General features: G+C 42.7%; 1 protein-coding gene across 1 annotated transcript; it reads left to right on the top strand.

Moving 5' to 3' along the window:
- The first annotated feature begins 11,783 nt into the window (after positions 1-11,783).
- Positions 11,784-13,531, top strand: LOC121766451 (GDSL esterase/lipase At5g18430-like). Its single transcript, XM_042162736.1, has 4 exons — positions 11,784-12,110; positions 12,191-12,321; positions 12,468-12,710; positions 12,855-13,531. The coding sequence occupies exons 1-4, from the start codon at positions 11,858-11,860 to the stop codon at positions 13,338-13,340; spliced, it is 1,113 nt and encodes a 370-aa protein (XP_042018670.1). The 5' UTR covers positions 11,784-11,857; the 3' UTR covers positions 13,341-13,531.
- The last annotated feature ends 205 nt before the right edge of the window (positions 13,532-13,736 follow it).

Below are 13,736 nucleotides of genomic sequence, written 5' to 3'. Positions count from 1 at the left end.
CGAATAACTTAATTGGTTGTGTACAATGATAAATATAAAAAGAAATAGCTTGTTCAGCTTTCATTTAAGCTCAACTCAATTTCTTATAGTGATTGATGGTGGCATAAAAAAGTTCAAATAATAATAGTAATATCAGCTTTAGTTGAAGCTTTAGTTACAACATACACGTACCCAGACCTATAAAGAGTCATCTTCCTCTTAACATAAAACACAAATTAATGAGGCTTTTGCATACGGTTACAATTAGGCCTGTCGAAACGGGTAGCGGGTATTGGGTATTTCCCAACCCAACCCGATACCCGTCGGGTATTGGGTATCGGGTATCGGTTGTGTAAGGGGGTGGGCCTTAAGCCCTCAATGAAATTTTTTTTTTTATTTTTTCTATTAATTTTTTTTAAAATTTAGTGTAAGTTATAATGTAAAAGCCCCTACAAATAATTTAAATTACTCAAAAATATACATTAAAATAAAATTTAGAAGTCTCAGCCCCTATCGATAATTATTTCTGTGTCCGCCCCTACTAGGCCTATCAAAACGGGTAACGAGTATTGGGTATTTACCCGTTACCCGCAAAAATCAAGATCGAGGTCGGGATCAGGTAGTAAAATTTTCAAAATATCGGGTATCGGGTATACCCGACCAAGTATTAGTATACACAAATAAATACCCAATTAGAACTATAGAGTGGAATATATCATATATTTATACTGCACAAGTCCTCTATTATTTATCTCACTTTCAATGTGGGACAACTTGGTTAGCCACTACCTCTAGCTACTATCTCAAATATCATTCAAATTCAAATAGTAACATATAAATTTGAATCAAGTGAATGTATAATTTGGGACGACTTGATCAAACAAACATAAATTTTTATTATTAATTTCGAATATTTGAAATGGAATAACTATCAAAAGAGTTTACAAAAATAATTGGACTTAAGACTAAAAAATAATGTATCTAAAGGCGTAAACAAACATTAAAATTGTAAGATAAAGTCAAAGAACATTTTTCCAAAATATTTATTAAATATAATTGTAAACAAAGAAATTAGATTAATATTCTACATGTAGCTATATAGTTTACCAACTTAGTATCTAACTTTTATTAATTGTTGTATATAGAAGGTGTGTCGTCTTATTTAGTTTCTACTCCATTTCATATTTAAAATTTTGTTAAAATATTAATCATTGTTACACTTGATTCTCTTTAATTTATGTTGAGTGTCTCTTCTTCGCATGCTGCCAATCTCAGAAAATATAAATAAAAACATGAGTTGTGTATAGATAGATATAAGATGTTAATGAGCTTATTCACAAGGTTTAAAAGCTATCCCACATCGCCTAAGTACTTAATAGTAGTCCCTTAACCAAATCTATACAAATATTGGCAGATGCACATTAATTAAATTAACTATGCCTGAGGGTGCTGGGTACCCGCAATGCCTTGCGGGTCTGGTATCGGGTAGTGTAGAATGTGTTTTTCGGGTTCGGGTACCTGTGAAATCGGGTGCGGGTACCTGTTTAGACACCCCTAGTTACAATTGATCAAAAAAATCCCTGTTTTACGTAATAAATGCCTACTAGTTCGGTAATGATGATTCCGCGAATTTTTGATGATGATAAATGCTCGTAAAAATAAATTACGACACAGAGAATTTTACGTGGTTCGATTTACTGAGGTAAATCTACGTCCACGGGGAGAAATGGGGGCAGGTTTGTATTGCTTGATCTGCGAATTACAGCTTACAACACAGACTTGCTATATGATTATTTCTCTAGAGAGATTCTAACCCTTGTCTATCAGATCTAAGTTCTATTTATACATTGAACTAAGATCGTGGCTTACATCATCACTCTAGGTCGTGGAGGTCGTGTAGGTCATGGCCTAAGATCGTGGCCTGAGTTGACGCCACGTGGTAGTGGGTATGTTGGAAGTTGTGGAAATCCTGCATGGGTCCACTAACTCCTTGTTCGGTCGAATACTGAGACCGAACTGCTTTGGTTGCCGATCTGAGAGTAGAGCTTGATGCCGACCTGAGAGCAGAGCTTGATTGGTTGGCTTTTACCGAGCTGTAGGCTGAGGCCGAACTCTTTGGTAATGCCGAACTCCTCCGAACTCTTTGGTAATGCCGAACTCATACTCTTCCTTGGGCTTTGGGCTGATGGGCCGTCACTGCTGTTGGGCTTGTTTAGTCCGTACCCCATCAGGTAATGTCTACATTTAATAGCCAAATTAGTAGGGAAATATTACTGTCTACGGTTTTTTTCATTATTGTTTTGTGAGTAATTTTCTTCATTGGTTCAATTATGAAAGCCATAATGTGTCCTACGTACTATTTTAAAAAAATCTTCTACGTACTACTCGTGAATCCCACGATACATTAAGTGAGGCACCAAAGTCTTTGTACCTTGTCAACATACATCTAATCAACTTTTTCTTGTAATAAGCTACATACTACTCCGGCATAAATGTCCAATATTAGATATCCATCATAAATATTGTATTTTACTTTTATTTTTCTGATAAATGTAATTCACAACCTACTAACTTATAACTTATGCAACTAACTTTTTATTGTTGAACTAGTATATAAAAGTAAAATATGTGGTTAGGTTATAGTGAGACATTCAATCCTAGACCTGAGAGCAGAGCTTGATTGGTTGCCGATCTGAGAGTAGAGCTTGATGCCGACCTGAGAGCAGAGCTTGATTGGTTGGCTTTTACCGAGCTGTAGGCTGAGGCCGAACTCTTTGGTAATGCCGAACTCCTCCGAACTCTTTGGTAATGCCGAACTCATACTCTTCCTTGGGCTTTGGGCTGATGGGCCGTCACTGCTGTTGGGCTTGTTTAGTCCGTACCCCATCACTACCCCCCCCGAAAGACGAAGTGAATCACTTCGGCGAAGCGAGTCACTTCGGCATTCTGGATAAAGGTACGGGGGAGGCTGACGTCAGGGGACGTGCCGTGCACGTGACTGCATTAAATGCGACAGTAAAATCCGGCCGTTGAATCCTGAAAAGGTGGGATTCGAAACGGTGCGACGATTTTGAAATCTTCGCCGAATCTGATAAATACCTCCCTTCTTCATCATTGAAGCACTTTTGCGACTGCTTCTTCTGCACTCTATCTCCTTTGCGAAAAAGATTTTCTTCCGCTTTCAAAAATTTCCTCAGATTTTGCAAAGAGTAAGGACCATGTCTGCTTCTTCTTCGTCTGAGTCTGGTAGCGGTGGTGAAGGGGGTAAGGGGTCTTTTAGCCGGAAAGAATCCGGGGAGAAGACCGTAGAGTATTTTCACAGTATCTTGAGTAAGGATACTGTGATATCCCTTCACGAAAAATACTCTTTTCCTGGGGGGAAGGTTGCGATTCCTGACGACCTCTATAGGGCGGACTCGCCGCCGGAAGGTTACGCCACCGTCTACGAAGCCAGCTTAGAATGCGGGCTTCGTTTCCCCCTTCCCCTTGCCTTTGTAGAGTTGCTAGATTTTTTTCAACTCCCTTTAGGTCAGGTGACTCCGAACTCTTGGAGGCACTTATCGGCTTTTGCTGCCGAACTGCGTAGGCTAGATAAGGATCTGTCTCTGAGGGCAATCCTTAATTTTTTCCAGTTTAAAAGGAAGGGATCTTGGTTTTACTTGGTCCCTTTACAGCCTTTTAGGGCCTTTTGTAAAACCAAATGGCCGAAATGGCAAAATCGCTTCTTTTTTTATAATAGGACTGCGGCTCCTAGTTTTCCCTGGAGAGGGCCGAAGTCCGTTATCCGTCATCCTCGGCCTGAACCGTTGGACGAGCTCGATGGCGAGCTCAACAAGATTCCCATAGTTAGGAAACAATACACGGAGTCTGAGCTCGTCAAGGGCGACGTCGTGTTCGACATCTCGTCTTCGGACGAAGAGGCCGAGGGTGAGGATTTCTCTTTATCTTTATGCTCTACTGCTTTAACGAAGAAAACTAACCTTGCTTTCTTGCTTTTTGGCAGTGTACATGCTGAACAAGGCTACCCGAAAATCTTCGGAGTCCAAGGAGCCGGAGAGAGAGAAGGCTACCAGCTCGGCGCCTGATGCCGAGAAGAATCCGAAGAGGCAAAAGACTTCTTCGGGTCCAAAGAAGCCGGAGTCGACTTCGGCAAGTAGGAAGGGGAAGACCCAGAAACCCCCGAGAGCGCCAGAGAAAGACATGGTCTTGGCGCCTCCTTCGGAGCATATCTGTGAGCCATTTTTATGGCCCACGGACTTTGCCGAGGTGAATTGTCTTCTTGATTCTTTGGCTTTGCTTCTGTCCTGTATTTTTGGTGCCCTCTGTTGACTTTTTTCTTTATCCATTTTCAGAGGAACGACATGCTCTCCAAGCTCGTCGCCGTCGAACTCTCCAAAGCGTCCAACGACTATGCTGAGATGCAGAGGAAATTGGCGGCTGCTTGTCACCGGGCCGAGCAGGCTGAGGCAAACTTTGAGAAAGCCAGAGCTGCTAGGATTTCGGCCCAGGATGAAGCTCAGTTTGCCAAAAACCAGCTCGTCATCCAGCGAGAGCAGACGAAACGGAGTGGTGCTGCCGCCGTGGTTGCCCAGGGGGAGGCTCTCCGTGTTTACACGGAGAAACTCTTTTTGAGCAGCCAGTTCTCGGCTTTTGTCGGTAGTCTGGTAAGGCTAATTGCCGATAAGGGCGAGCAGGGGGCCGACGTCGTGCTGCCTCTGTACAGCCGAGAGATAGCAGCTCGGCTTCAGAATCTGCCGCTCCTTGAGGAGCTCGCTTCATCCTCGGTCCTGCTTTCTGCAGACCGAGTCCGGAGTTGTCGAGCTGATCGGGACGAGAACCTGGAGGCTATCTTTGCCTCCGTGGGACCCGTTTCACCCGCTTCGACTTACAACGGAGAGGGTGAGGCCGAGCCGCTGGAGCTGGAGGCCGGCGATAAGCAGGCCGATCAGGAGGCGCAGCAGATCGGCTACGGTGGCGCCGAACAGGCTGGGGAGAGCAAGGAGGCAGAGGCTGAAGCTGAAGCAGATAAGGAGAAGGAAGCTGAACCTCACCGAGAAGGCGGAGACGAGGCTAGCGAAGTATGATTTCGTCTCCCTTCTCTTAGTTTAGTTTCTTCCTCTATGTAAAATGGCCTTGAAGCCCTCCTTGTATAGAAAATTTTTTTTCTTATGAATGAAAAAATTCTTCTTTCTGCTCTTGTGTCTTCGTTTAGCCTTTCGTACTCTCTTACTCCTGTTGTGGTTTACTACCTGCTCGGTAAGCTGAAATGCCGAACTGACGTAGCTGCTTTGTACTCAAGGAGATGGAGATACTTCACTGGAAACGGCTGTACTCTTCGGCTTTAGACGAAGCTGAGAAAAGAGCTATAGCCGATCAGACGAAGAATGACGAGCTTCTGGCTCGTTTAGTGAAGCTGGAGGCCGATAATAAGGACTTAGAGTCCGATAAGAATGATCTGGAGGCCGAGCTGAACACGACCATTGCTGAGAGGACTGCGTACGAGGATTACATCCGTGTGCGCGGGGGAATGACCATATCAGATGTTCAGAGTCGAGTTGACGAACTGTGGGAGGAATATAATGTACTCCGGAGGAACAATGCGCTGGAGAGCTCGGCTTGCCAACAAGTCGTGACATCATTGCGGCGCTGGGCCTCTCGGTACGACATAGTTCTTGCCCGGCGTCCCTCAATTGAGAGATTCCTCCGGCATTTCCCGCCAACAGATGCTAGTACTTCAGCTCAAACCTCTGATTCACTTGCTCAAAACCCTACTCCAAGTCAGCAACGAACTCAGGGACAACCGGAGACGTCAAGTCAAGGACGGGCTGAAGTTCGCAGAAGAGCTGTGGTTATGAGTGAGCAAGATCGGCAAATGCTTCGTGAAGAGACTCTTCGCCGCCGAGGTGCTAGGGCTTCCCGGGCTCAGAGAAGAGGTGGCAGGTCGATTAGAGCATCTCGTCGACCTGCTTATTCTGCGGCTGCCTGGAACGCCCGAACTCAGCTTCACGAGGATTTTGTGAATAGATGGCTCAACTTTAGCAACCCTGGACAGTAGAATAGTCCTTTGTAATAGCGTAACGCCATCTTGTAGGGTAGCGGAGTTGTGTGCCGAACAAGATTTGAAAATGAAATTTTGTTTTTGTTTTCGCTTCTAACACTGTGTATTTACAGCTTAGCGAAAAAAATTTCATCGTACTTGTCCTCGGTCTTATGAAGTAGACTTCTTTGACCGGACTTGTCTTTGGTCTGATGAAATAAACATCTTTGACCGGACTCGTCTTTGGTCTGATGAAATAAACATCTTTGACCGGACTCGTCTTTGGTCTGATGAAATAAACATCTTTGACCGGTCTCGTCTTTGGTCTGATGAAATAAACATCTTTGACCGGACTCGTCTTTGGTCTGATGAAATAAACATCTTTGACCGGACTCGTCTTTGGTCTGATGAAATAAACATCTTTGACCGGACTCGTCTTGGGTCTGATGAAATAAACATCTTTGACCGGACTCGTCTTTGGTCTGATGAAATAAACATCTTTGACCGGACTCGTCTTTGGTCTGATGAAATAAACATCTTTTGACCGGACTCGTCTTTGGTCTGTGTTCTAATTTGGCGATTTTTGTCGCCGGGATCGAACTTTCCCTTGTCCTAATTCGGCGAGTTTTATCGCGTGGATCGGACTTTCCCAGTTAACCGAAGTGGTCTTATGCAGTAAACCTCTTTGACTAGACATGGTCGTCCTCGGTCTTATGAGGTAAACTGCTTTGACCGAACTTGGTCGTCCTAATTCGGCGAGTTTTATCGCATGGATTGGACTTTCCCTTGTCCTAATTCAGGCAAGTTTTATCGCGAGAATCGGACTTTTGTTGCAGTTCGTTTCAGACGAAGTGCTTGATTTTTAAGCAGAATTGTGGTCTTGTATCCTCTTTAGAAGCTTTGACACACAATCTTTGGCTTGTTGCAGCTCGTTTCGGACGAACTGCTTGTTTAAGCTGAATTGTGGTCTTGTATCCTCTTTAGAAGCTTTGACGCACAATCGTTGGCTTGTTGCAGCTCGTTTCGGACGAACTGCTTGTTTAAGCTGAATTGTGGTCTTGTATCTTCTGTAGAAGCTTTGACTCACAATCGTTGGCTTGTTGCAGCTCGTTTCGGACGAACTGCTTGTTTAAGCTGAATTGTGGTCTTGTATCTTCTGTAGAAGCTTTGACTCACAATCGTTGGCTTGTTGCAGCTCGTTTCAGACGAACTGCTTGTTTAAGCTGAATTGTGGTCTTGTATCTTCTGTAGAAGCTTTGACTCACAATCGTTAGCTTGCATATGTTCTAAGAAGGGGATCAGCCTTCGAAGAACAAGATACCTCAGTAACATTTGTAAGAGACGACACGCACCGAAACAGACAAAACACACAGACAAAACGCACAGAGACAAATAAAGACCAAGCAAACCAAAGAAAGCACATTGACCGGACTGTCTCTTACAAATGGAACTTTTTGAGGTTGGAAACGTACCATGTTCGGGGTACTTGTGCTCTTGACACGTGAGTCAATTTGTAAGACCCTTTGCCGAGGACTTCTGACACCCGATATGGACCTTCCCATGTGGGTTCGAGTTCGCCCAGCTTTTCTGCTCGGCTTACTTCGTTGTTTCTCAAGACGAGATCTCCCACTTGAAATTGCAGCTTCTTCACCCTTTGGTTGTAATACCGGGCTACTTGCTCCTTGTACTTGGCTGCTTTTATGCAGGCCAATTCTCTTCTTTCTTCGGCAAGATCTAGTTCGGCTCTCAGTCCGTCACCATTCATTTCTGAGGAGAAATTGAGTTCGGGGACTGGGTATGCCAATCTAAACCGGAATCACGGCTTCAGTGCCGTACACCATCGAGTTCGGCTCCGGTGTGACTTCGGTCATTCCGCCTGCCTCTGACTCCGGCTGCTGTGATTGCTATGCTTGATGGTGCCGAACTGATTGCTCGGCACTTTTAAGCGCAATCTGCGAACACACTTGCTCTTTTTTCGATCACCTCGGATGACCGCTATCTCTCCTTTGGTGGGGAAGGTGTTCGGCGAGGAAGCCTCTGATCGCTATGATCGGGCTTCTTTTTGTCTTCTCTAGATGAGCTGTCTAAAGACCGTTTTCGACGGTCTGCCTCATCGGCACGAGAAAACTTGTCCGCAATGTCCCACATCTCTTGAGCTGTTTGCGGACTGCGTTCCACGAGCTTTCTGTAGAGAGCTCCGGGCAGGATTCCATTTTGGAATGCCGAAATGACAAGTAGATCATTGAGATTATCTACTTGTAGGCATTCCTTATGGAATCTCGTCAGGAAGTCGCTGATCTTTTCGTCGCGACCTTGACGTATAGAAAGCAGCTGAGCCGAAGTAATCCGGGCTTCCGCTTTCTGAAAGAACCTCCTGTGGAAAGCATCCATTAGATCTCGGTAGGATCTAATGCTGCCTTGGGGGAGGCTATCGAACCACCTTCTTGCGTTCCCGATAAGCAGTTCGGGAAACAGCTTGCACATGTGGACCTCGTTGAGACCCTGGTTCGCCATGTTATATTGATAGCGTCCCAAGAAATCATGAGGATCCACGAGTCCGTCATAGGTTATCGACGGAGTTCGGTAGTTCTGTGGTAGGGAAGTTCGGGTAATATCGTCCGAGAACGGAGTCCTCAATGCTCCGTACATGGCGAACCCGACATTTCTTCGGTATGGAGGAGATGGAGTTCTCCTGTGATTCCGGTACCGAGGATTCTTTCTTCTGGAAGACATGACACTACTGCGGTAGTGACTGTCTCGTATGGAGGGAGAGGGAGAATCCGCCGTTTTCGCCTCCGGCTGCTTTTGGCTTCTCTGCAGGAAGGTTAAGAGTTCCTCCTGCTTTTCAGCCAAAAACAGCTTGACAGCCTCGTTCAAATCGGGCTGCTGGGAAGACTCGGTGTGACGGCTTTTGGAGCGGCTTGTTCCTCCGCCATGAGAACTGGTGGTGGATTTATCCCTAGGCTGTTTTCCAGACCTATGGGGTGGATTGGCTTCCTCCTGGTTCTCACGGGCAGGAATACGGGTACTCTGCGATCTGGTATGCATTTTTTGGGTTGAAAAAATGGTCAAAAATTCGCTTTATCACAAATTTGGTTCTCCGGTTCCCACAGACGGCGCCAGTGATGATTCCGCGAATTTTTGATGATGATAAATGCTCGTAAAAATAAATTACGACACAGAGAATTTTACGTGGTTCGATTTACTGAGGTAAATCTACGTCCACGGGGAGAAATGGGGGCAGGTTTGTATTGCTTGATCTGCGAATTACAGCTTACAACACAGACTTGCTATATGATTATTTCTCTAGAGAGATTCTAACCCTTGTCTATCAGATCTAAGTTCTATTTATACATTGAACTAAGATCGTGGCTTACATCATCACTCTAGGTCGTGGAGGTCGTGTAGGTCATGGCCTAAGATCGTGGCCTGAGTTGACGCCACGTGGTAGTGGGTATGTTGGAAGTTGTGGAAATCCTGCATGGGTCCACTAACTCCTTGTTCGGTCGAATACTGAGACCGAACTGCTTTGGTTGCCGATCTGAGAGTAGAGCTTGATGCCGACCTGAGAGCAGAGCTTGATTGGTTGGCTTTTACCGAGCTGTAGGCTGAGGCCGAACTCTTTGGTAATGCCGAACTCCTCCGAACTCTTTGGTAATGCCGAACTCATACTCTTCCTTGGGCTTTGGGCTGATGGGCCGTCACTGCTGTTGGGCTTGTTTAGTCCGTACCCCATCAGGTAATGTCTACATTTAATAGCCAAATTAGTAGGGAAATATTACTGTCTACGGTTTTTTTCATTATTGTTTTGTGAGTAATTTTCTTCATTGGTTCAATTATGAAAGCCATAATGTGTCCTACGTACTATTTTAAAAAAATCTTCTACGTACTACTCGTGAATCCCACGATACATTAAGTGAGGCACCAAAGTCTTTGTACCTTGTCAACATACATCTAATCAACTTTTTCTTGTAATAAGCTACATACTACTCCGGCATAAATGTCCAATATTAGATATCCATCATAAATATTGTATTTTACTTTTATTTTTCTGATAAATGTAATTCACAACCTACTAACTTATAACTTATGCAACTAACTTTTTATTGTTGAACTAGTATATAAAAGTAAAATATGTGGTTAGGTTATAGTGAGACATTCAATCCTAGACGGCATGGGCCGACCCAAGGTGTAGGGGGTGGGGGCCTTAAGCCCTCAATGAAATAATTTTTTTAATTTTTTCTAATAATTTTTTTTAAAATTTAGTGTAAGTTATAATGTAAAAACTGCTACACATAATTTAAATTACTCAAAAATATACATCAAAGAAGTCTCAGTCCCTGTCGATAATTATTTCTGCGTCCGCCCCTACTAAAAGGGAAATATATGGTTGGGTCAAAGTGAGACATTTAACCCTAAACCGAAAGGTAATATATACTATAATCAATTTACTCCATTTTCTACTCTTAGAAGTATTTAATAGTAGTAGTATAAAAAAAATACTGGCCATCACATTAATTTTTACTAGTTGATACCGCCCATGCCCAATGGACAGCAGCCGAGCTGCATGTGTAGATTCTATATTGTACTGTATACTTACTATATATGTCGGTGTCCGATGCATATTAGTAGTATTAAAATATGAGACGAAATGATATTCATCGAGTGTATAGAAAATCGAAATGTCACTACTTGATTAGTTAATACTCCATCCGTCACAAATAGTTTATGCATTTCTTTTTAAGTAAAAAATTTGAAATACTGATGTTTATAAGTTCAAAGAGATAATGACATATGAATAAGAATAATTATGAGAAAAAAAGAGTAAAATAGAAAATAAAATATTTATTTTTTATTAAAAAAAAGAAACTGACTTAACTATTTTATAACAATTCAAAAAAAATAAGTAGCATAGGACAAAGAAAAGAGAGTATAACAATATTTTACGTTGGGTGTTGGCGAACCTTGAGATTCTTGCCTATAAAATAATTTGCTCTTTGTACTAGTATTGCTTGCGTGAGCATTAATATAACTCACATGATGACTTTTTTATTTCCCACTTTTTTTCTTTCGACATCAATCTAAAATATCTTCCAACCTATTGCCATGCACACATCATATCTGTGTGTGTGTTGACAAAATTGCCGTACAAAATTGTTTGCAATTTAGTTTATCTAATTTTGGGAAAACAAACATTCAAAAACTAAAGTATACATGTAAATCCAACTATCCTATATATTTCTTTTTCAATTTGCCGTCTGTGTCATATATAAAGCTCAATTGTCCAACCATTATCAGGATATTTGAAATTAATGTCCAAATTAATTAAGCATATTGTTGGCTATCAATTGTTCAATCTTCAATTCCATTCACTCAAGATATGGAGATCACTTTGATTTAAGGAATAAACACAAAATTGACTAAAGTATGGGCGTGTTAGTGTTGCATAAAACTCAAAAACACATGAAAGCATCTTGATATATTACAAATTAAATTATATACTATGTTCCAACATATGTGGATTAATTTTGTTGGCATGTTAATCATTAATGACATACCTATCAACTATCCAAAGTTAATACCTTGAACCAGTGGCCTTCAATAGTTCAATTTACTTTTGGTTTTGCATTAGTTACTTAGTAGTATAACTGTGTGGCACTTTACAACCATAATAGCTCCTCTGTATTTAATTCCGAAACAATGAGCCACAATCTTTGCTGAAAACATACATTTATTTGTCAGTGTAACACACAACAATTGCTATTATATAATACAACCAAATTCAGCATTCATCTCCACCCACAACCTCCTAGATAGCCACTCTGAAATCTACCTTTCACAATGGCTACTACTACTAGTGACTTGAGCATTATTGTGGGTGTAGCCATATTCTTAGCCACATTGCATACTAGTAATATTTTGGGAGTAGAGGGCAGAGCCTTCTTCGTCTTTGGTGATTCGCTGGTCGACAGCGGCAACAACAACTACTTAGCCACCACCGCCAGGGCCGACGCCCCACCATATGGCATCGACTATCCCACCCGCCGCCCTACCGGCCGTTTCTCCAACGGCCTCAACATCCCCGATCTTATCAGTTTTGTTTCCCATGCATGTTTTTTTTTCCTTCATACTACTATAATTATTTGAAATGATTAATTTGAGTGGACGTTGCAGGCCAGAGCATTGGCGGGACAGAGTCACCATTGCCCTACTTGAGTCCCGCTCTAACCGGGCGAAGGCTGCTGGTTGGAGCCAACTTCGCCTCTGCGGGAGTTGGCATTCTTAACGACACCGGAGTTCAGTTTGTAAGTCATACAAGTAATTTATTATTGTCTGAATATATTAGAAATGTGTTACTCACCTCTACCTCTTTAAAAAGTGTTGCCCACTTATTTTGTTGATGATGGACATTGAAATACAAATAATTTGATATGAATATTTAAAACCGCAGGTGAACATAATAAGGCCATTCCAACAGCTAGAATACTTCCAACAATACCAAACTAGAGTGTCGGCGTTGGTTGGCGCCCGCGAGGCTAAACGGCTAGTGAACCAAGCTCTGGTTCTGATGACATTGGGCGGCAACGACTTTGTCAACAATTACTATTTGGTCCCTTTCTCGGCAAGGTCCCGACAGTTCTCCCTCCCCAACTACGTGCGCTACCTCATCTCCGAGTACCAAAAACTTCTCAGGGTATAATCTTTATGTAATGCCTCTTCATAACTAAAAAGTAGAAAGCGAAAAATAAAAGACTAATTCAAAAAATAAAAAGACCGGAATATTATAATCAACTCTATTACATCCAACTCTTTAAAATCATATAAATTCCGACGACAGAAATTATACGACTTGGGAGCGAGGAGGGTGATAGTGACAGGGACGGGCCCACTGGGGTGCGTGCCGGCAGAGCTAGCACAGAGGAGCACGAACGGGCAGTGCTCGGTGGAGCTCCAGCGCGCTGCAGGGCTCTTCAACCCGCAGCTGACGCAGATGCTGCTGAACCTCAACTCGCAGGTGGGGAGGAACGTGTTCATCGCGGCCAACACGCAGCTCACAAACAACGACTTCATCCGTAATCCGCAGGCGTTCGGATTTGTGACATCCAAGGTAGCCTGCTGCGGGCAAGGGCCGTACAATGGGCTTGGGCTGTGCACACAGTTGTCGAATCTGTGTCCGAACAGAGAGGTATATGCATTTTGGGATCCATTCCATCCTTCCGAAAAGGCCAACAAAATTATCGTGAGGCAGATTCTCTCGGGATCCCTCGACTATATGAATCCTATGAACCTCAGCACCATCATCGCCCTCGATTCGCTTCTCTAATATACTATTCATCTCATCCTTATTATTACTGTTACTATTACTATTATTTGTGTCTGTGTTTTGTTGAGACTGACGGATGATGATTCGTGTAGTCTCGACAAGAAATAATACTACTACACAGAGTTGGAGAGTTTGTCTTGTATTTTGATGTAATGTGTTTCCTTCTTGTAATGTCAATGACTTCAACTGTAGATTTATATCCTTTTAACAGCAGTCTGTTCCTTTTAGTATTGATTCAAACAAATCTAACGAAACAATATTGTTTTAAAAATATTAAAATTAATAAAAATTTGTCTTTCTCTTCATCTTCAATCATCCACTTCAATATCATATGGAGCGAGCAGTCTACCCAATTCACACACAGATGCAGCAAATACATTACATTTTGTCATCCCA

This window comes from Salvia splendens, chromosome 2, assembly GCF_004379255.2.
Source record: "Salvia splendens isolate huo1 chromosome 2, SspV2, whole genome shotgun sequence".
NCBI lineage: Eukaryota > Viridiplantae > Streptophyta > Magnoliopsida > Lamiales > Lamiaceae > Salvia > Salvia splendens.
This window is presented reverse-complemented; position numbering and strand designations above follow the sequence as displayed.

Bases quoted from the DNA above. Each gene is read 5' to 3' on its own strand.
- LOC121766451 (XM_042162736.1), top strand. From the start codon at position 11,858: ATGGCTACTACTACTAGTGACTTGAGCATTATTGTGGGTGTAGCCATA. The intron at 12,111-12,190 runs GTTTTGTTTCCC...TGGACGTTGCAG, and splicing joins CAACATCCCCGATCTTATCA to GCCAGAGCATTGGCGGGACA. The intron at 12,322-12,467 runs GTAAGTCATACA...TTAAAACCGCAG, and splicing joins ACGACACCGGAGTTCAGTTT to GTGAACATAATAAGGCCATT.